We start from the raw sequence: 24,677 nt of genomic DNA on the forward strand, positions 1-24,677 counted from the left end.
TCTGATACTGCAGATGTGTGTGAAAGTTGCGCTTGCGTGAGTGTGTGTGTGTGCGTGTGTGTATGTGTGTCTACTGCTGACAAAGGCCATAATGGCCGAAAGCTATGATTGTGTGAATCTTTTTATTGTGCCTATCGCAGCTCAGCATCTCTGCTATATGGTGAGTAACAACTTTCCTTCTCTCATATTGTTACATTCCATCCTGGATTTTCCATTGTCTGATATTTCTGTTTTAGCTGGAAAGGGGTGGATCGTTAAGGCTAGAATGTTGCTTTTACAGTTCTGGTTGTGGTTAGAAAACACTAGTAGTTATTTTACATTGTTTGACTATAGTTACTTAAAAAAGAGATTGGTAATATCCATTATTCTCATTGAAATAGTGTCAGCATGTTCTTCCTACTAACTGTTAAATTGCACAATTTACAGATAATGGAAAAGAAATATTATCAATGAATGAAGTGCTGATATATCTTATGAATAACAGTCATCCGCTCATAGAAGATGACAAGTTAGAGAAATTGCTTAGTATGTCTCAGTACAAGTGGCAGAATTTGGCTGATGAAGTGAAAGGTAAAGTTTTTTAGACTTCATTTCTTTTCATAAATATTTTTCTTTCTTGTTGCATGATTAATTGTAAATTCAGAGGACCACTTCAGTTGTGTGCAGTACCTAGAATATATTTTGAATTCTGACACTTGTATAATAGCTCTTTATACTTTACATTTCAGTGATTTGACTACTGTGTGATGAGGGCTTTGGCTGATAACATTGCTTCACATTTACAGAATAAGAAAAATATGTCAGTTTGTTTTACTTAGTTACATAGCAGACATCTCAAACTATCAGTTTTGAAATATTTAATAATTGTGTGTACAAACTAATGATAATAATAATAATGATGATGATGATGATGATGATGATGATGATAATAATAATAATAAGCGATGGAAAAAACAGATGCCTATAAATATCTAGGATACAGGCAAAAAATAGGAATATATAATACAAATAGTAAAGAAAAACTAAAAGAAAAATATAGACAAAGACTAACAAAAATACAGAAGACAGAATTGACAGCAAGAAACAAGACAAAAGCTATAAATACTTATGCTATACCAATATTGACCTATTCAGTTGGAGTAGTGAAATGGAGTAACACAGAACTAGAAGCACTCAATACACTTACACGATCATAATGCCACAAATATAGAATACATCACATACATTCAGCAACAGAAAGATTCACATTAAGCAGAAAGGAAGGAGGAAGGGGATTTATCAACATAAAAAACCTACATTATGGACAGGTAGTCAATTTAAGAAAATTCTTTATAGAACGAGCAGAAACTAGCAAAACACACAAAGCAATCACTCATATAAATACATTGGCTACACCACTGCAATTTCATAACCACTTCTACAACCCTTTAGATCACATAATATCAACAGATACGAAGAAAGTAAATTGGAAAAAGAAAACACTACATGGCAAGCACCCGTATCATCTAACATAGCCACACATCGATCAAGACGCATCCAATACATGGCTAAGAAAAGGCAATATATATAGACTTTGCAAACAAGAAATAGAAACAGTAGATCACATCACAAGCAGATGTACAATACTAGCAAAGACAGAATACCCCAGAAGACACGACAATGTAGCAAAAATAATAAATCAACAACTTGCCATACATCCTAAACTAATAAAACAACACATACCCACATACAAGTATGCACCACAAAATGTACTGGAGAATGATGAATACAAATTATACTGGAACAGAACCATTATAACAGATAAAACAACAACACATAACAAACCTGACATCATACTCACCAATAAAAAGAAGAAATTAACACAACTAATCGAAATATCCATACCCAAAACAACAAATATACAGAAGAAAACAGGAGAAAAAATTGAGGAAATCAAGGACATGTGGCATCAGGATAAAGTTGACATTATACCAATTATACTGTCAACTACAGGAGTCATACCACACAATATCCACCAGTACATCAACGCAATACAGCTACATCCAAACTTATATATACAACTACAGAAATCTGTAATTATTGATGCATGTTCAATTACCTGAAAGTCCCTAAATGCAATGTAACATATACCGTACAGTTAAAAGGAAGTCACGCTTGATCAAGGACCATGTCACTTTCCATTTTTAACCAGACATAACGTCTGAAAAAGGAAAGAAATAATAATAATAATAATAATAATAATAATAGTCATAGTCATGTGGTGGTGGTGGTGGCGGTCTTTGGTCCAGAGACTGGTTTGATGCAGCTCTCCATGCTACTCTATCCTGTGCAAGGCTCTTCATCTCCGAATAACTACTGCAACCTACATCCTTCTGAATCAGCTTAGTGTTTTCATCTCTTGGTCCCCCTCTACAATTTTTACCCTCCACATTTCCCTCCAGTACTAAATTGGTGATCCCTTGATGCCTCAGGACATGTCCTACCAAATGATCCCTTCTTCTAGTTAAGTTGTGCCACAAATTCCTCTTTTCCCCAATTCTATTCAGTGCCTCCTCATTAGTTATGTGATCTACGCATCTATTCTTCAGCATTCTTCTGTAGCACCACATTTCGAAAGCTTTTATTCTCTTCTTGCCTGAACTGTTTATTGTCCATGTTTCATTTCCATACATGTCTATGCTCCATACAAATAATTTCAGAAAAGGCTTTCTAACACTTAAACCTATACTCAATGTTAACAAATTTATCTCCTTCAGAAGGGTTTCCTTGCCATAGCCTGTCTACATTTTATATCCTCTCTGCTTCGGCCATCATCAGTTATTTTGCTCCCCAAACAGCGAAACTAATTTACTACTTCAAGTGTCTCATTTTCCTAATATAACACTCTCAGCATCCCCAGATTTAATTCAACTACATTCCATTATCCTTGTTTTGCTTTTGTCTATGTTCATGTTACATTCTCCTTTCAAGATACTGTCCATTCCGTTCAGCTGCTCTTCCAGGTCCTATTCTGTCTCTGACAGAATTACAATGTCATTAGCAAACCTCGAATTTTTTATTTCTTCTTCATGGATTTTCATTCCTATTCCAAATTTTTCTTTTGTTTCCTTTACTGCTTGCTCAAGATCATATTGAATAACATTGGGGATAGGCTACAACCCTGTCACACTCCCTTTTCAATCACTGCTTCCCTATCATGCCCTTCGACTCTTATAACTCCCCTCTGGTTTCTATACAAATTGTAAGTAACCTTTTGCTCCGTGCATTTTACCCGTGCCACCTTCAGAATTTGAAAGAGAGTATTCCGGTCAACATTGTCAAAAGCTTTGTCCAAGTCCACAAATGCTATAAATGCAGGTTTGCCTTTCCTTAACCTGTCTTCTAAGATAAGTCGTTGGGTCAGTATTGCTTGCATGTTCCAACATTTCTAAGGAATCCAAACTGATCTTCCCTGAGGGCTCTTGAAGTCTGAGGGCATTTTGCCTGTCTCATACATCTTGCTCACCATATGGAAGAATTTTGTCATGCCTGGCTCCCCTGAGGTATTAGTGGTTCTAACGGAATGTTATCTACTCCGGGGCCTTGTTTTGATTTAGGTTTTTCTGTGCTCTGTCAAATTCATCATGTAGTATCATATCTTGCATTTCTTCTTCATCTATGTCCTCTTCCATTTCCATAATATTGCCCTCAAGTACATCGCTCTTGTATAGACCTTCTAGATACTCCTTCTACCTTTCTGCTTTCCCTTCTTTGCTCAGAACGGGTTTTCCATCTGAGCTCTTGATATTCATTTAGATGGTTCTCTTTTCTTCAAAGGTCTCATTAATTTTCCTGTAGGCAGTATCTATCTTACCCCTAGTAATACATGGTTCCACATCCTTACATTTGTCCTCTAGCCATCCCTGCTTAGCCATTTTGGACTTCCTGTTGATCTCATTTTTGAGACATTTGTATTCCTTTTCGCCTGCTTCATTTACTGCATTTTTATATTTTCTCCTTTCATCAGTTAAATTCAGTATCTCTTCTGTTACCCAAGGATTTCTACTAGCCCTCGTCTTTTTACCTACTTGATCATCTGCTGCCTTCACTAATCCATCTCTCAAATCTACCCATTCTTCTTCTATTTTATTTCTTTCCCCTGTTCTTGTCAATCATTCCATAATACTCTCTCTCAAACTCCCTACAACCTCTGGTTCTTTCAGTTTATCCATCTTCTTAAATTCCTACCTTTTTGCAGTTTCTCCAGTTTTAATCTACATTTCATAACCAATAAATTGTGGTTAGAGTCCACATCTGCCCCTGGAAATGTCTTACAATGTAAAACCTGGTTCCTAAATCTTTGTCTTACCATTATATAATCTATCTGAAACCTTACAGGTCTCCAGGCCTCTTCCATTTAGACAACCTTCTTTCATGATTCTTAAACTAAGTGTTAGCTATGATACAGTTATGCTCTGTGCAAAATTCTACCAGGCGGCTTCCCCTTTCATTCCTTACTCCCAGTCCTTATTCACCTACTACTTTTCCCTTCTCTTCCTTTTCCTACAATCGTATTCCAGTCCCCCACGACTACTAAATTTTCGTCTCTCTGAACTATCTGAATAATTTCTTTTATTGCATTGTACATTTCTTCAATCTCTTCATCATCTGTGGTGCTAGTTGGCATATAAACTTGTACTACTGTGGTAGACTTTGGTTTTGTGTGTATCTTGGCTACAATAATGCATTCACTCTGCTGTTCATAGTAGCTTATCCATGTTCCTATTTTTTATTCATTATTAAACCCACTCCTATTTGATTTTGTATTTATAACCTTGTATTTGCCCGACCAGAAGTCTTATTCCTTCTGTCACTGAAGTTCACTAATTCCCACTATATCTAACTTAAACCAATCCATTTTCCTTTTCAGATTTTCTAACTTATGTGCCCGATTAAGGGATGATGCTGACCCTCTTCAGGAGCCACATGTGTCTGGCCTCCCAACAGATACCCGTCCGTTGCGGTTACACCTATGGTACGGCTATCTGTATCACTGAGGCACACAAGCCTCCCCACCACCAGCAAGGTCCTTGGTTCATTGGGGGGAAGGGGGGGGGAGGTAATTGTTATCTACTTCATTTAATGTGGTACTGTTTATGCATCACACTGTGAGGTACAAACAGCAGCAGGGCCCAAATGAAGCAAAGTTTTTTCTTCTTCCACACACAAGTGAACATTGGTTCAGATCATACACACAAACATAGAAATAATCCAGGTACTGATACTAGCAGTTGCTGACAATAAGTATGAACACAATGTGAGAGCGATTGCCTGCTCCCCTGCGCTCATAAAGGGGAGGCCCCTGATAGACAGGTGGGGGATGCCGTGCTGTGTGCACGAGTTGTATGGCCCACTGCAGGCATCCTCTTGTGGCCTACCTGCACAGATGCTGTTGGCGGGATATTTGAAGTGTAGCATGCCAATGGCCTGGGGCCATAGCACATATTCAGGCATTGCATACAGGATTATAACATACTTCCCACTTTGAGGAAAGGGCACTCTGCCGATGTAGATATTGTGGCGACTGTTGAAACATCTGTGGCTTCTGCAGCATACGAGACAAGCACTGAAGGCAGCTTTGGAAGTAGATTGTGGGCCAGAACCAGTGAGTAGGGTCAGAATTGGTGTGGCCATGGACTCAGGCAGCAGCCACTCCATTGCAAAATACCATTAGAGAGCACCGTTGACAGTAGCGCTGGTAGCATCTTGACTTCTGGTTCCTCAATGTGGTGGAACTGTACTGCTGGTGAAGGCGCCAGCCACTCACTCAGGGGCACCATGGACACCAGCATGAAAGGACCCAATGACGCCGACCGAGCCAGTGGTGGGACAGTGAAGCATTGCGAGAAGACCTGACAGCAGTGTGGACACCAGAGGAGAGTCGTGAGCTGACAATGTCAACAAGGAGGGCAGGTCCGGCCCTGCAGGAGCGTGCTGACAACCTGGAGCATCTTGGCCAGACTCCGATTCCCCACCAGAATAAACCTATAAGAACTCAAGAAGCATGTCAAGGCATTGTCTGTCGAGGAGACAGTGATTTACTTCTTCATTTGAACCTTGAACATGTGTATGTTACATTCTGCTCATTGTTAGACTGGGTGATGAAAAGGAGGAGCAACTAAGTGGCAAATGCTGTGACAGGCACAGAAATTGTGGAAAGTCTGAGAGGTCTGGACTGTTATACATCACAAGTGTATAAGACAGTCCTTCAGTGGAAAAATTTTTGAAGAGAGCCTGAATCATAGCTACAGGTAATGAATGGAAATTTAAAGAAAGCAACAACAACCAACAGTCAACAAGAATTTAGGTAAGGCACCGCGAAATCAACACAGCTGCTTTCCCATGGATGCTGCTGTGTGGGCCACAGAGGAAGCACTGCCCACAACGCTGCCTGTTGGGTAACACGCTGAGAGCAGGCCACAAAAAGGAGCATAATGCCACCATTGATGCCGAACTAAAACATGTGCCAATGGTACGTAACTTGGTACATGTGACCCCTGATGTAGGAATTGGAGCACATCCTATCATAGGGCGGCCAGGATCACAAGCTTGGGCAACAACATTCCATCTGTAGCTAAGAGAGCAACACTGTCCAATACCATAAGGCTGTGGTGGAGGGCAAAATAGTTACGCAGTGGATCAAAAGCCCTGTCCAGATGCCTGTTTAGCCAACCACGCTGAATGAGGTGAACAGCTTGACGGAAAATCATATCAGCAATGACAACAGTTGCAATCTGGGAGCCCATAATAGGAAACCAATCCACCATAAATGTAAGTGGAAACAAAGGAGTTTATCCTGATCAAAAGTAGGATCTGGCTCCATTGCAAGCTGGGACAGCTCATTGGCGTAGGCATGTCGCATGATAGGCTGAAAATGTATTTTATAGTTTCAGATAGGCAGAAACAACCTTAATGCTGGAAGAAATGCTGCTTTGTTGGCTAACAAGGAGAAGGATTAAACAATAAAACCAGTGGCTTGTGCTCTGTAATAAGGTGGAACTTACACCCATACATGGACACATGAAATCTATTGAGGGCATAGATGATAGCAAGCACTTCCTTTTCAACTTGGGAGTTGCACTACTGAGTGTAGTGGAGCATTTTTGACGCATGAGCTAATGGATGTTTGGAACCATCTTCCTATCAGTATGCAAGAATGGCCCTAACTCCATTCTGAGAGGTGTCTGTAGCCAACACCAAATGGTGGCCAGGATGTAAAGTAGCCAAACAAGGAGCATTATGTAGTTTCAATTTCAAAAGCGTGAATTACCACTTGGAGGCCAGTGTCCACTGAAAATGAATATTCCAAAGGAGCAACTCGCCAAGGGGTCGGGCCAACATAGCCGCACCCATATGAATTTATGACAGTAAGCAGTTTTACATAAAAATTCTTGGGGAGTTCTTTGATATTTATAGGGCAAGGCAGAGCTGTGACTGTGGTGACATGATGACAACAAGGCTTATCACCATCACAAAAAACTTCAAACCCCAAATACACTATGGACAGCTGAAGAGAGTGTGATGTGGCCAAGTTGCATTTCAGACTTGCAGTGTGTAACACCTTGAACAAGGTGTATAAGTTATGAAAATGCTCTTCCATAACTGGACCCATCATGACAGTTTTATCAAAATACAGTGAAACCTCTATATAATGTTTTTCAAGGGACCACAAATTCTGAACACTGTATAGAGGAAAACACTATAAAGAGGAAGGCTTCCAAATAATAATTATAAGGCCTTACTGAAGATCGGGATACCACTAATCAGCTTTGACAAATGGTGCCATAGATGACATTTTAAATGTTCACAACACTGTAATATGATATTCATTGCAAATGATCAATGTATGAAATGATTAGTTTTTTGTAATTAAAACGTGGGGCCCGGTAGGTGGATGGGTGAAAATGGCACCAAAAAGATCGCAAGCAGAATGTGCGTCACATGTCACGTGACCAGGTTCTGCTGCTGACATGTGAAACGCGCTGAGCGCGGGCGTTCCGAGCCGGTGCAAACTGTGAATCCACAGAACGGAAAATGACTTGTCTACATCCAGTCACTTAAACATTATAAAGAGGTAAATAATTGACCAGGGTTCCAAAAATATGAGCGTTATATGGAGGAAATTGTAATATAGAGGAAACGCAGTAAAGAGGAAAATTTAACATTCTTTATATGGACTTTTAGTTGGGACCGAAAAAAAAACAGATGTAACATAGAGGGAAACATTATATGGAGGAACGTTATAAAGAGGTTTCACTGTAGTTAAAACCTCAAGAACAGACATTGTTGTTCATTGAAAAATAAAATAAAAGGAGAAAAGGGGGGGGGGGGGCTGGGACACTAGCCAGACCGAAAATGAGGTGCTGATATTGGCACAACCCGAAAGTCATGTTAAACACAAGAAGCCATTCATAATCTTCATCCAATGAAATATGTAAATAGGCTTCAGATAAATTAACATAGGAGAAATACTGGCCCCCAGCAAGTTTAGCGGGCAGGGTAAAGAGCACATGCCAACGATAGATTGATCATTAACTGAAACTATATAAAGTCGCTACAGAGGCAAAGCTGACCGGACTGTTTCTTAACAGTCACGAGTGAGGTACAGCATTCACTTTCTGTAATAGGCTGTATGAACCCCAGTGACATCAGCCTGTCCAATTGTGATTTTACTTGCTCACACAAAACCACTGGATTACGGTGTGCACAGAGAAAGCATAGCTGTGCCATATGTTTCACAGTAATTTGTGCCACAAAATTAGTGGCACAGCCTAACCCATCCAAGAAAAGAGATGAGACCTCAGAACTCTAATGATCTAACTGCTGGTAAGGGACTGGTTGGAAACAATGTGCGCTGTATCCAGAATGGAAAAACCACCCTTTGAAAACATCCAGATTGTACAAATTATCAGTGCCAGCAGCAGCCACTACCAAAAAAGTCAAGTTACAGACCACAGATTTATACACAGTGGGAGCTGTAAATTGCCCCAAAATTGGAATATGCTGCTCAAGTAACTGGGGACAATGCCAAATAACCCAAATCGACTTAAGTTTGTGAATCCAATAAAGTCATGACCGCATCTGTGTCTACTTGTTGTCTGAGCACTTTCTCCATTGCTCATTTTTCGATAAACTGTTTGTTATGATTCATAAGCACTAGAGACCCACAATTAATATCTATGTTCATGTCCACAGGAGGGGGCTGGGAACGAAATACAGATGTTAAATGTCCTTTTTTCCTATAGTTGTTTCAAGTCGCCCAGTACTTAGGGCACACATCCGTGTCATGTTGCACAAAACAGTATGGGCAAGGTGGGTGTATGGAAGTGCTGGGCCCTGCAGGTGCTGTGGATGTTGTTTGGCACATCACAGTTCAGTGCGGCAAGTAAGCAGTGTTTGTACAGCTGCCACTACACGTCCTATCCCCATCCCCCAACACTTGACAACCAGGAATAGGAGCCACTGTACTGTGACGATGTCACATCAAGCCTCAGTCTGATCAGCAGCAGCTCGAGATACCTCAAAAGATTCAGCTATATTTAACACTTCAGCCGAAGTTGGTTTCTTGCATTGTAGTACAAGTTGGCGCACCTCCTTGTCAGAAGTCAACCGAATGATGGCATCATGGACTATAAAATCAGGATAGAAATCATGGTGATCATCGGTAACAAACGAACTTTTGTGACAGGCCATACAATTCAGCTGCCCAAGCCTGAGGACTGGTGGGGCTGCTCACAGAAACAATAGAACTCTACACGCTTTGCAGTGACGTGTGCATTTATGGTGGTAATTACACAACAACTAACACATTTCATGGAATGAAAGTGATACAGGTTCCTGGAGTGGGACTGCCTTGCACAACAGTTGGTAGAGCCAAGGAGAAATCCAAGTTATACTGTAGCACACAAACAACAGCACGGCCACGATGAACCAAAGTCTATTCTTTTTCCACACATAAGCAGATAGCCATTGAGAACATAGATACAAACCTGGAAGCAATAATCCATGTACTTAAACAGGCAGTTGCTGACAATAAGTACAAACACAAAATGAGGGCGAGTGCCCCTTGCACTGCACTTATAATGAGAGGGCTCTGGTGGATAGCCTGGCGAATGCTGTGCAGGCAACCTTTGATGGCTGGCCCATGGAGATGCCGTTGGTGGGCTATTTGAAGAATAGCACAGCAGCGGCGGCCTGGTGCCGCGGTTCGTATCCAAGTATTATGTACAGGGTTATAATAGAGTATGTCCTTCTTTAACTGCAGGGTGCATTGCTTAAATCTGGAAAATGAAACTTTTTTTAAAGCAAAATTATTAAAATATAAATGAAAATCCTTTTACATATAAGTAGATGTATTTTTCAAGAGTAACGGTACTCAATGTAACCCCCTTCGGCTGCACTGCCACCTCCAGTCTTGTCCTGAAGTGATCTCACACATTCTTTAAAACAGCGCTGTCCATAGTCGCAAATGCTGCTTTGTTAGCAGTATGTAGAGATGCAACATTAGGGTGTCTTATCGTATTGGTAACTCTTTCAACTACATTCCAAACATGGTAGTCAAGGGAGTTCAAATCCGGGCTATTTGGGTCCAGAACTCCTTTGACCATAAAATGTCAGCATTCTCTGAGAGCCAGTTTTGGACTAACGGCTCTTATGAGCTGGTGCACTGTCCTATTGAAAGACGTATTGTCTCCCAGAAGCAACAGTTACCATCCATGATTTCTCAGCATTCATCAAAACTTGCAGATATACTTCTTTTGTGATAGTTTGTCACTTTTCAAAGAAATGTGGCAGTATGCTATCAACCTCACTGACACGACACCTGGGACTTGAACCCCAGACTTCACCGATGCATTATACTTCACCACAATATTGCAAACAGTTGATCTCGGGTACCCAAAAAATGAAGTATTCCAGTGGGCAAACATCCAGTGTGCAGACTGTCAATAATCGTGGCTCTTCGGTTGTATTCTGCACTTGTCCATAACAGCACTGCCATTTGGAGCTTTTGACTGTTTACTAGATGCCCATGGCTTTCAAGACCATCAATCACGACCTCCAGCGGAACTACGATGTGGCCTTTAGAGCCGCACCCTGTATATTCTACAGTTTGTGGCTACATTCATACCAATTTAATTCATGATTTTGGTAACTGTTTATAATTTGGTTGGTTACCATTCATTTTGTAGCACTTTCAATCTTAGTTCTTTCAAATTATTAATACATTGTTTAAAGTATTGGATGGAATAAAAATAATGGAAGGCGTAAAAGTAGCAACTTACCATGTAGTTCAAGGGTTGATCAAATTACAGGCATGTAAACAAGAACTTAAGTAATTGCATAGTTTTTGGACAATTTCCTGGCTCAGATTTAACAGACAAGAACACACAGATGGCTACATGATCCCATCCACAAGATTATCCCAGTGAAGTTGGGCTACAGTGCCAGAACAGTGTAACTGCATAGGTTTTTGTTGGTCTGTCAACTCTGAAGAAGGAAATTGTTCAAAAGCTGAACGACAATTTCATTCTTGTTCGTAAGCCTGTCAATTGTTCAATGCCTCAACCATATGATGAGTGGTTACCTTCACGCCCTCCATTATTTATATTACAATATTACTGCCAGAACATTTTTGATCCTACTGCTGGATGCCTTTAAAAATATCATTTTAGTTGTGTTAGACAAACTCAGTGTAATTTTTTAAATGGCTCACACATATTAATAAGTATAAAGTAATAGTGCATGATTTTTGTTTGTTTGTAGGTATGGTTGTAACATATCCTGGTATGAAACCATGCTCTGTAAGAGTTGACCAACTAGACAGGGACCAGCACAAGAAAGCTACTTCATCTTACCCAGAGATAGTGCATTTTGGAATAAGACCTCCACAGCTCAGTTATGCAGGAAATCCTGAGTAAGTATGTATGCACGTGTAATTAATCTACACATAAGTCAAATAAAAGTGAGCCAAGCAGAGTTATTTATTATTTGTTTGCAGTATTTTTTTCCTAATTTTGACTGGAGACGAATGCACACTGTTGTTAAAAATGATAGGAAAACACCAATGTAAATCATATGTTTCGCATGGTGTTTTAAAGTAATTGACAAATCTTCTGAACTTCATGAAGTCCCAACCATACAACTTCATGAATTGAGTACCATTGTGGTTTTATGTCTTAGACAGATCTGTTATTTCAGTGCTTATTCGTTTCAAATGGAATCTTTGATCCTCCATCAGCAACTCCTCTTATTATTTTTCATAGCCTCCTTGAAGACTGAGACTCATTAATTTAAAGCATTCACCTGAATTTGCGTCTTTTGAAAAAAGTTGTGCAGTTATTCAGAAGTCTGTGTTTGCCTGCTGGTGATTTTTCTAAGTTTCTATACTTGATATGCCACCCACATTCAGTCCAAGTGTGGGAAAAAGTTTGGGTAGACTGCCCCACATAGCTGCTAGGCCCAACAGATTCACACAAAGTATTATAAATGACTGGAATTCTTTAGACTGTGGCTATCTGTTTGTGTCCTCTTAATGATTCGTCTATTTTACTACATGTTGCTCCGCAGAACAGAAGAACTACTATAAGCTGCTCTTGTGTTGGTTGAGTGAATGTGCAGCCATGCTGTCTATATAGTATTTAGAATATCAACAACTTCAATAAAGATACAAGGAAATATGAGTTACAGGGAAGTACACACAACATTTTACTTCACTACGAGGTGCGGCTAGAAAAAAACCGGACTGATGCTGGAAAAAACATTTATTTACAATTATTTACAATTTCATGTTATCTCCTTCAATGTACTCTCCTCCTCGGTCTCTACACCGCTCCATACGAATTTTCCACTGTTCATAGCAATGCTGCAGATCATTTTCGGTAAGTCCATACATTACTTCCGTCGCTTTTTCTTTTACTGCTTCAACAGTCTCAAATCTAGTTCCTTTCAAAGCTGACTTGACTTTAGGGAAAAGAAAAAAGTCACAGGGGGCCAAATCAGGTGAGTAGGGTGGATGATCTAAGATGGGAATGTTGTGTTTTGCCAAAAACGTCTTCACTGACAACGCACTGTGAGCTGGGGCATTGTCTTGGTGAAGGATCCATGACTTTTTTCTCCACAAATCGTTCCGTTTTCTCCGTACTCGCTCACGTAGGGTAGCCAGGACGTTAATGTAGTAATGCTGATTCACTGTTTGTCCCTCTGGTACCCAATCAATGTGCACAATCCCTTTGATGTAAAAAAAACAATCATCATTGCCTTGAATTTCGATTTTGACATTCGTGCTTTTTTTTGTCGTGGAGAACCAGGAGTTTTCCAATGCATCGATTGGCGTTTAGTTTCGGGATCGTAAGTAAAAAACCACGATTCATCGCAAGTAATAACATTTTGTAAGAAGGTGGGATCACTTTCAATGTTTTCCAGGATGTCAGAACAAATCATTCTTCGGCATTCCTTCTGTTCAATTGTGAGACACTTTGGAACCATTTTTGAACACACTTTGTTCATGTTGAAACTTTCATGAAGAATCTGCCTAACACTTTCCTTGTCAACTCCTGTTAACTCAGACACTGCTCTGATTGTTAAACGGCGATCTTGTCGAACAAGTTTACCGATTTTTTCAATGTTTGCATCAGTTTTTGCTGACAATGGTCTGCCTGTGCGAGTGTCATCACTGGTGTCTTCGTGGCCATCTTTAAATCGTTTAAACCACTCAAACACTTGTGTTCGCGATAAACAATCATCGCCGTACACTTGTTGTAACATTACAAACGTTTCACTTGCAGATTTTCCTAGTTTGAAACAAAATTTGATGTTAACACGCTGTTCTTTCTGTACACTCAACATTTTCCGACGCACAGACAAAACATCAACTACTTAAAACAGACGCCACGGGCAGACTGAGTGCAGGAGGCAGATGAAACTCGAGCAGTAGGCGGAGCGAGAGTCACGTGACAGGCCACGCGACTTTCAGCCTTATTGCATTCGTTTTATTGTTTCACCAGTACTAGTCCGGTTTTTTTCTAGCCACACCTCGTATATGAACAATGTTGCTACAGACATCGTCATCCTCCTAGCACCAATGTAATCACTAGTAAAAGCCAGCACCACTATTTCAGTTTCATCTTTAGATGTCAATCATCTCCCTGACAGTTAGTTGACTGTCTCTCTATGAAGAAATTTAACACCTGTATATATTTAGATGATAGATATCTACAGACCCACTCACAGCACTGTTCCAGTAGATGAAGTAAGCACATCCAAGGGTGTGTTCTATACTTCATATACCTTGGAAAGGCAGTGTTCCAATATAGTGAATGTTCTGTGAAGTAAACATCCTTGCATTGATTCATGACTGTTATGTTGTCTGGATGATGTACAGCATACCACATTCACAAGAAACATGACATACACTTTGTCAGTGATAGCACAAATTATCCTTGAATGCACAATCCCAGGAACAGGATTTGGCTGGAAGGATGGTGACACACTGTGGCTTTCCACCTTGTACTTATTGTAAGGAGTACCTGTGAAAGGTATCAATAATATCACTGTTACAAACAGATCTAGCAGTTGCACATGACAGCTAAATGTTTCATAGTGAGATCAACATTTTCATGCAGATACATTGTTTCTGGAACAGCTTTATTGTCTAGTGACATGAAGCAGTCACAGAATTTAGTTAGTAGGTTTTGAGGCTTCAGTTTAAGCAAAACATGGGAGTGTGGCACTCTGTCTATTCAGAAATCATCAGAGAATATTAGTGTTTGAGTTTTTAAGAATTGATGGAAAGAATGTACATATTATCATTTTTCACTCTCTGTTCCAGGTATTGAGCAAAACACTGTGTTTATTATGTCATTTTCTTATTGGAGTCTAGACAATTAGCATTTTTTTAATGAAACCATAATTTGCAAAATGAAACTCGTAGACATTGTAAATAGCCCATTATTTTTACAGCATGCAGACTAGTGTTATTTTTAGGAATTCAGCAATGTAGTCAGCTAAATATTAGGCAAACAGTAGTTGATATCAGGTATTCATTTTAACTGAGGAATCAGTAACCCCCCTCCCCCCACAGCCCCCTTTTCTAATTTGAAGTAGGAACTTCACTGCTAATTATATTAGCACAAATAGATTGTAGTATATTAATGTTAATAATTTTAAGCACAATTACAACATAAAATGTTAAACAATTTCAGTGTTAATTTAACTTACAAAAGATGCTCATTTCACAAAATCTTTTTTATTCTGTGACCAAAATTTCCTGAATGCTGTCACAACATCAGAAATTCTTGACATTTAACATTGAAACAGCATTCCCAGCACCATCTGAGGGAACTATCACAGCTGCTCCTGTCGTATATCCGCATGGGATTACCTATAGCCAAGAAAGAAACTCTGGATAACATTGAACATGCTCTGGAAAGGCCTTCTAGAAAATCAGTTTGACATCTTTCTCAACAAATAGAAATTTCTTATGGCTCTGTTCAAATGGCTACCAGGTTACCAAAGTCACTCTGATCCAGGCCACCTGTCAAACCCTCATCTTCCACATCCCCAAAAACTTCCCCTACTCTCCATGAAAAATAACTCCTGAACGATCATCCTGTAACACTGTTGTCAACCTTTCAGACAAAACTCTGATGCCTGCAGAAGTCTCAGTACTTTCTAAAGACCTCACTTTTAGCCCATAACATAAGTTCAACCATACTCAACTTCCAAAGGACCTTCTTTCCTTTATTTGTTCTGTACAGTGACAAAATTTCTTCGACACACCCCCGTCTCACAACAGTCATCCAAAACCCCACATAGAACCTTGGTTAAAACAGTTCCAAACACACTCCAACGATAATCCTCCTTCCCCAACCACCAACAAGTAATCCCCAGCTAATCTTTCAAGAATTCCTCCTTCTAACCTGGCCCCACCATCCTTTCGTAAATGTCTCCCCAATGAGTCCAGCATCACTGCCATGGAACAGATAACTACCTGCAATCTGAAAAACAATCCAGACCTTATCATCCTTCCCACAGACAAAAGCTGTAGCACAGTGGTCTTCAATCATAGTGACTATGCTACTGAGGGTCTCTGACAACCTTCAGATACCTCTGCATGCACACCTTCGATCACAGTCCCACCCCAGAAGTCCAAAAGGACCTCCAGCAGCTCCTCAAGGCCTTAGGTCCATCCCCAAGACCTTAGGTCCATCCCCAAAACCTAACATCTAAATCCATCTCCCTCCTCACACTAGCAACCCCAGGCACTCCCACCTTTGACTTACTGCTCAAACTCCACATACTCCACAGGTCTCCTTACTGGCCATCCTATTGTGGCCAAGTACAATGCTCCCACAGAACAAACCTCTGCCTTTGTTGACCAACACCTCCAAACTGTTGTCCGTAACCTCCATTGTACATTCAAGACACTACTCAGTTCCTTCACCACCTTTCCACACTTACTGTTTTGTTACCATGCGACTCTTTGTGGGCCACTGTGGATGCAATGTCCTTATACACCAACATCTCCTATGCCCATGACGTTGCGGTCTTTGAATGCTGCCTTTCCCAATGTCCTCCTGATACCAAATGCACCACCTCTTTCCTAATCCTCCTTGTCAACCATGTCCTCACCCACAGCTATTTCACTTTTAATAGTCAAATCTATAAACAGATCTGTAGTACTGCCATGAGTACTCACATGACACCATCTTATGCCAACTTATAATTATGGGTCATCTCGAGGAATCCTTCCTATCCTCTCAACACCTAAAATCTCTTACCCATTTCAGACTCATTGATGAGATTTTCATGTTCTGGACTCATGACAGGGGCAATCTTTGCTCTTTCCTCCTTAATCTCAACACCTACACCCAAATCCACTTCATCTGATCCTTCTCAACTCAACGAGCTATCTCCCTAGGTGTTGATCTCCATTTTTTAATGGCTGTCTCTCCATAAATTCATCTGTTCACATCAGGTGCCCCAACCACCCTGTTATCCGTTCCATGTCAAGAAGTCTCTTCCTAGTACAGCCTTGCCTCCCGTGGATGCTGCATCTCTAGTGGAAAGAAAGAGTTGTTGATACACAGAGATAAACTTATCAGAGCCTTTAATGACAGATAATATCGTAACCAGGTCATCCCTTAACAGATCTCCTGTGTTATCTCCTCCTCTGATACCAGTAAATGTGTTAACCAACCACCAATTGGGACTGTTATGATCATTCAGTGCCATCCTGGCCTTGAAAATCCTTCTCCAGGGCTTCGACTGACTCTCATAGTTCCCTGAGATGAGGGATGTCATCAAAAGCTGTGTTCTGCTACCCACACAACCCATAGAATATCCTTGTCCATCGCTACTCCAATCCTGCTCCCAGTTCTGCACCCTATGGGTCATTCCCTTGTGGTCGAGCTAGGTGCAAGACCTGTCCCACCCATCCACCCACCCACCCACCCACCCACCCACCCATTCACCACCTGCCACATTCCATTGGCAGGCATTTTCTACCAAATAAAAGACAGGGTGATCATTCCTTAATGCAACCTCATGTTGGGTATTCTGTTGCTTGGCCAGCAGCCAGCCACCTGTGGCACTGGTGGGGAGTGTATTTCTGCTCTGTTGTGAGGCCTTTGTTTGAGCAGGTAGCATGTGTGTGTTAGATGATGCAATACAATGTATTGAGTGGAAGTGTTTTGAGTGAAACGCAGAAATACAAGACATATTCTATTAACCAAAGAATTTTGATGTACATTTCATAAGTGCGTCCAGAACACTATTTTAAGAGGAATTGCCTGATGTTCAAGTTCCTAATCGGAGTATGATTCATGCATTGATAAATAGATTTCATGAAATAGGAAGTGTTCTTGACAATAAACGTAGACAAACATGTGCAGTACGCACAGACGAAAAGCTGGATAACATTGAACATGGTCTGGAAAGGCCTCCTAGAAAATAAGTTAGACATCTTTCTCAGCAAATGGGAATTTCCTATGATTCTTTTCAAATGGCTACAAAGTTACTGAAGTTACTGCCCTGTAAAATAATTGCAGTGCAAGAACTTAAACTGAGTGACCGAACAAAAAGGTTGTGGTTTTGTGAACATAATTTGAGTAGGGTGCATGGTGGAGAAAAACCATCCTGACCTAACGTTATTTCAGATAAGTCATGGTTCCACACAAGTGGAGATGTTAATTCACAACATAATTGTTATTGTAGTTATGAAAAGTCTAATGTAATGCCTGAGGCACCCCTTCATGATCAAAAAATAGCAGTGTGGTGCATTATTTGAGGTGAGAGAATAGTAGGTTCTATTTTTTCTAGGAAACAACTGACAGTGAGGGGTATGTGGAAAACATTTTGTGGCCATTTTTTAGTCAGTTAAGTGAGAGAGAATGTGTATTTGTGACTTTTTAGCAGGATTGTGTGAAGCACATGCAGCCAAACTTCTCATTAGAGGAAATTCATGATGTGATGTGTTTCAATATAGAGTTAATACGAACAACGTATGGCCTCTTCTTTCCCCCAATTTAACCCCTCTGCAGTTTTTTATTCCTATGGTTCTTTAAAACAGAAAGTGTACAAATCAAATCTACTAACTTTAAATGAACTTAAACCTAACATTCGTCAAGAAATTTGTGTCATTTCTTAGAAGGAACTGTAGAGTGTAATGAACGGTTTTCTAAGAAGCTGTCAGTAATGCTTGAGCGTCTTCTAGCTTAATATAAGTGAGTAGTTTACTTTTATTTTTAAGTGTTTATGTAATGCAAGTTGACAAACCGTAGTACAATTACCGTGGACCTCCTGTCGCCCATGCTATAGGCATAGCAGCTGGCCTCGCCACTCCGCCGCATACTGTGAAAGTGGTTGCATTATTGATTGGTTGCCCTGTATATCAGCTATGCTGCAATTTCTGTACAGCATTCTGTGTGTGCATAACAAATAACTGACTGTCTACTGGCTTGAATGACTACAGCCAAACTGTGACAAACTGCAGACTTGACCATCCAGTTGCTGAACTCGATGACACAAATACCTTCAACAGTGACTTCACTACATGTGCCATTTGGATACACCCTTCAAGCACTAGTTCTCTGGACTACACAAGTAGGAATTGCCTCTCTCGCATTCTCCCTGGCTCAAACCTCCACTAACCTTTTTCCTGCAGCCTCATCTTATCTTTTCCATTCTCTAATCGACCACACCACTCTTTCTCCATCCAGATCGTGTACTGCCTTCTCCTGCCACTCTCCTACCCCCCCCCCCCACTGTCCCATCTGGACATTATCTCCCCCCCCCCTTCTCTCTGAACACACACACACACACACACACACACACACACACCTTTTCCATCCCTCTCCCTTTCTCTTTTTCCTCCCTGTCTCCCTCTTCATCTCCATCCCCTTTCCTTTCCACCACCCTCTCCCCCCCTCCCCCCCTCTCTCTCTCTCTCTCTCTCTCTCTCTCTCTCTCTCTCTCTCTCTCTCTCTCCTGCATGCTCTACCTCCTGAACTCACCATATGAATACTGTTGTCTGTTGTGTGTTTGTGTGTGCCACACATCAGACATCAGTCTGCTACAGGTAAGTGGTTGACTTTCCTTTATTTTATGTACTATTTCTTTCTCTGCTATGTTAAACCTTCACCCACTTTACTTTCGTGGAGGTTCTCATTTGTGTTCCAAGTAATTCAACATGGTAGTGCAGGGATTAAGGCACAAGAATCATATTTGATAGGAACAGTGTTCAATTCCCCATCTTGATATCCAGATTTAGGTTTTTCTGTGTTTCCTAAATCCTCTGACAGGACACTTGACTTGACTTCCTTTTTTTCCTGTTGTTCCTGTTGGATCATAGGGCAGCAGTAAAGACCTTCCATCTGGTTCTGTTGGCACCCAAACATTTCACTTCACTCCATGTTTTACCAGCGTTCAGAGTTTCTTCTTCCACCGTTCTTTTCCATGTCTTTTTCGGGCGGTCACATCTACGTGTTCCTTGTGGGTTCCAATCCAGTGCTGCCTTTTCAACAGCTCCTTGTTGTCTGCATATTGTGTGACCAATCCACCTCCATTTTCTTTCCTTTATTAGTTCACAGATTAGTCATTTGAGATAATATATGGCCACCTCACATTTATAATTTGCTGAAGACACCGGTTTATGAAGACTTGCAGCTGGCTTACAGTCATGTTTGTTACCTCCCACGTTTCGCAACTATACGGGAGGACTGACTTTACGTTGCTATTGAACAAGTGCAGCATGGTTCATCTCGAGATGTTCTTATTATGCCAGACAGGGTACAGTTGTACAAAGGCTCCATTTGCCTTCCGTATCCAACTCTTTACATCCTCCTCGGCCCCTCCATCTTTACAGACAGTACTTCCTAGATATACGAAGGAGTCTACTTGTTCCAATTCCTGTCCATACACTGTTAGCTTTGCTTGTTTATCAGATCACATTCTCATTTCCTTAGTTTCCTGGACATTTATTTTAAGTCCTGCAATTTCTGCTTCCTCTTTCCGTCTTTCCAGCTTTTCTTCCATGTCACGCAATCTTTGCGAAAGCAGACAGATATCAAAAGCAAAGTCAAGGTCTTCAAGCCTGTCTTGCATTCCCCACTGAATACCTTTTCTCCAGTACCAACAAGAACAAGATAGGTGACAGAATACATCCCTACCTCACCCCAGCATTTGTTTGGATAGATTCAGTAAGTTTCCCATTGTGTAGCACCCTACATTCATATCCATCAAGCATTGCTTTAATAATATTTATTATCCAGAATGAGATTTTCACTCTGCAGCGGAGTGTGCGCTGATATGAAAATTTATTATATTTGATGGTATTCCATATTCTTCCAAGGTATGCCACATAACTCTCCTATTAAGAGAATCAAATGCTTTTTCAAAATCAATAAATGTAATGTAGAGTGTGTTTCGCCATTCTGCACTCTGCTCAAGTATTACATATACGCAGTGTTTTGATCAGATCGACACAACTTCTGTGCTCTCTAAACCCAGCTTGCTCTTTTGACAGTCGTGCCTCGACTGAGTCTCTGAAAGGATACGATGACTTCATTTTCTATCCTTCCCATTCAGTCTGAGCTTGTGCTCCATCTCTAATAACTTGTCATTCAGTAAGTTCATTCTCTCTCTTTGGTTATAAAAGATGTGACATATTATGGTTCACTTACTGGAATTGAAAATTGCAAAAGGATGGACAGCACATCTAGAAAATAGTGAACTTCTGATTATTAAACCTGTGACATTTTTTCTGCTTCTTAAGTCGTCATGCCTCCTTGTTTACATTAGATAACCAGTAAACACACTGAGGCAAATGTTAGTTTTCTCTTACAACGGGCTATCATATTACAAATTATGTGCTAGTTCAAATTTTCTCTGTGTAATTAAATGTGCTGATCAGCTGAGTAGTTGATTAGGTGATCAGTTTTATTTTGACAATCACTCCAGTCATCTTTTTCAGATGTTGCGGACTGAGTTATTACGTGTTCCCATTGCTTGAACTCATACCAGGTTAGTTGGAGTACGCGTAGTAATACAGCTCACTGCAACAGATTAAGATCACTGTGTCAGTTGTCGAAATATGCAGAAAAATGGCATCAGCTACTCAGCTGAACGGTGAAGAGCACACCACTAATATTATAGGTTTTCAAGATGTGTATCCATTAAATGATATAATTCTCTGATAAATGTAAAACATTATATTATTTCAGATATCAGAAAGCTTGGAGGGAGTATGTAAAGTTTCGCCATCTTTTGGCTAACATGCCCAAGCCTTCTTTTGAGGATAAACGAAAACTTGAAGCCAAAGAAAATAGATTGCAGGAAATGCGTACTCAAAGCAAAATGAAGAGAGATGTGACAGTAGCTGTTTCTTCTAAAGGTTTCCATAGGACTGGCATCATGTGTGATATCATACAGGTATTTGTGCATGGTTTGAAATTTTTTCATTTATTGTAATCTAACCAGGATCTCCTTAAGCCACAAACAATGGAGTATGAAATTCTGTTAATATATATTACTGTGAATAATGTATTAATGTAGAAATATTTTTATGAACAAACATGTTATTCACAATCTTACCTATTACTATTGGTATCATTCGTAATAGAATGTTGCTATGCAAAAAATGCTGCCTCAGTTAATGTCACAGTTGATTATTCTGCAAGATACTTTGTGTAAATAGACCAGAAAAATAATTTATAAATCAGATGTCTTGTTCGTGTTACAGATATTTGTTACACTTCATGGATTTTGCCTTTTATTTGAAGGTTATGTTCAGCAAGTGTTTGTCAATTTGATATATAAAGATTTCTGTTTTTCATTCTAAATGGTCACAGGTGGATCATCACTATTTCAGACACTTTCTTTGTCACAGTTATGTCAAAATTGTTTGTTTCCTGACTTTTCTGACCTTGTTCTTTTTTATTGGTTGATTTGTCAGCACGACTGACTTTTTTTTAAGTACATATTTAGAGGTGCCCAGTTTATCATGATAGGGTGGTTTGCTTGGTTGAATATTGTACCGAGTCAGCTTCCATCCCACGTATCGCACATTAAACAGCAACTAAGTTTTATATACAATATTTGACCGAAAAGTAATCTCATCAAGTCCATAAAAATTAATTTATTGATCAGAATGGCAAAATGCATCAGAATTCTTCAAAATAGTACTCTCCTGCACCAGTACATTTTTGACAGTGAGATTTCGAAGTAGTGTAAGCGTCCTGGAAGAATTGGATTTTAGTGTCCTAAAGGGCACATGGAACAGCAGCTTTCACATTGGCTATGGGCTCGGAACTGTGTCCTTTCAAGGGTGTCTTGAGCCAGGGAAGCAAACAGTGTGTGCTGGTGCAAGATCAGAACTGTAGAGGGTAATGTGACTGGACGATGACTTGCATCCCCCCCCCCCCCCCTTTCCCCTGTAAACACTACCATATAAAAGACAGCATTGACAATCTGTCCAGTAAACACTCGGTGACTGAAACCACTAGCATATAAAAAGACAGTGAATGTTGCCTTCACTTTGAAGCTGTTCATGAGTGGTTTCTTGTGGTGTGATGACTGCAGTGTGTACACCCTTTTAATGTGTGGTTTCTTTCGGTCTGGTGACTGTAGTGTGTACACCCTGGAGTTCCATCTCTGTCTCAGATTCGTGCCCGAAAACCCATGAATCATATCCCATTATAACATTGTTCAGAAAGTAGCATTATTTCTACATAGTTCCTGTAGCTCTTCACAAATGAGCACTCGATTGGAATTTTAGCAGTGGTCAAAATTTTTGGGACTACCTTTGCACACACTTTCTTCATCTGCAGTTGTTCTGTTGCTGTCTCATGGAAATGGTCTTTGGTATATCCAGAGACTGAGCTATTAGATGAACACTCATACTCCAATCTGCTCAAACATTCTTGCTCACAAGATACACTGTCTTCACCTTCCAGTGTTGAAGGGTGATCAGAGCAAGTTTTGTCTTCAGAGTCATGCTGGCCTTCCAAAAACACTTTGCACCACTGAAAAACTTGCTGCTTTGACAGACATTCATTCACAAATTCCTGCCTGATCATTGAAAATGGTTTGGCAATTGACTTTCCAAGTTTCACACAGAATTTGGTTGTATATCATTGTTCAAGTGAACACTGCATCGTGGCGGGAAATGCAATGACACATCCTTGCCCTTCAGAAGCTCATGGGACACTGAGATTGGGAAGCTAATAACAACCCTCACCAACTAGCCTGGGTGGACAGACCATGCTCTGACCAACACGGGTGTCAGAATAGAAGTGGTGAAAATCCTCTCCAGACAAGCTTTGTATACCCAAATGTTTATATACTGGCATGTATTTTAGTCAAGCACAGCTTCATTTCTTATCCATTTGACTTTCCTCTTTGTTCTGTTGCAGCATGCCATGTTGATTCCAGTGCTTGTGTGTCATTTGCGGTTTCATAGATCATGTGATGTGCTGGAGGAAAGTATTGGCTATAAGTTTGAAAATAGGTTCCTACTTCAGCTAGCTTTAACACATCCTTCATATAGGTAAGTTTATGGTTAGCGCTCTGACATTGTAGAATACGCCATCAGGTCAGTTGATATTCTATAATGGAGAGGTAATATCATGAACACCCAAACTAATTCCTTTTTTTGGTTAGCCGTTTTTGGTTATCTCTAATTTTATAACCGCTGTCAGTAAATGTAGGAGTTTAAATAATTTCTACTTAAAGGAGAGCACTTTCTCCTTCATTTTTGTCTCCCTTCATTCTCTCAACCTGAGATCTGAGTGATCTGCTTTCCAGCCTTCACCAACCAATACCTCTTTCCTACCCAAGACAGGAACACCCAAGACCTGAAAGTTAGGATTAGCATTTTCTACTTGTATCTATTTGTATCAGCAAAGCTTGGAGTTTTACCTCCTGAAAGTAAGAATTGACCAGCTGTTGGGTCTCCTTGTAATTTGATAGTATTCTCAGTTGAATGTTCATTTTGATACAGTAAATAGTAACATAAGCAGAAATGTTAAAATAATGGTACATGGATTATTATATTCCTTATTCAAATATTTTCATGTGTGTTTATGACTTTCTTAATATAATATTAAATAAAATCTTGCACTGCAACAATGAGTCACGAGTAC

At 40.2% G+C, this 24,677-nt stretch overlaps 1 protein-coding gene across 3 annotated transcripts in view; it reads left to right on the plus strand.

Moving 5' to 3' along the window:
• The window catches only part of LOC126251577 (ribonuclease 3), a 271,056-nt gene that overhangs the window by 35,463 nt on the left and 210,916 nt on the right, over positions 1-24,677 (plus strand). For all 3 annotated transcript variants that reach the window (XM_049952103.1, XM_049952104.1, XM_049952105.1), the window contains exons 8-11: positions 427-570; positions 11,803-11,953; positions 21,759-21,966; positions 23,949-24,082. In XM_049952103.1, coding sequence (XP_049808060.1) covers positions 427-570; positions 11,803-11,953; positions 21,759-21,966; positions 23,949-24,082 — 637 coding nt within the window. The remainder of the gene's footprint in view (positions 1-426; positions 571-11,802; positions 11,954-21,758; positions 21,967-23,948; positions 24,083-24,677) is intronic.

This window comes from Schistocerca nitens, chromosome 4 (genome assembly GCF_023898315.1).
Source record: "Schistocerca nitens isolate TAMUIC-IGC-003100 chromosome 4, iqSchNite1.1, whole genome shotgun sequence".
NCBI lineage: Eukaryota > Metazoa > Arthropoda > Insecta > Orthoptera > Acrididae > Schistocerca > Schistocerca nitens.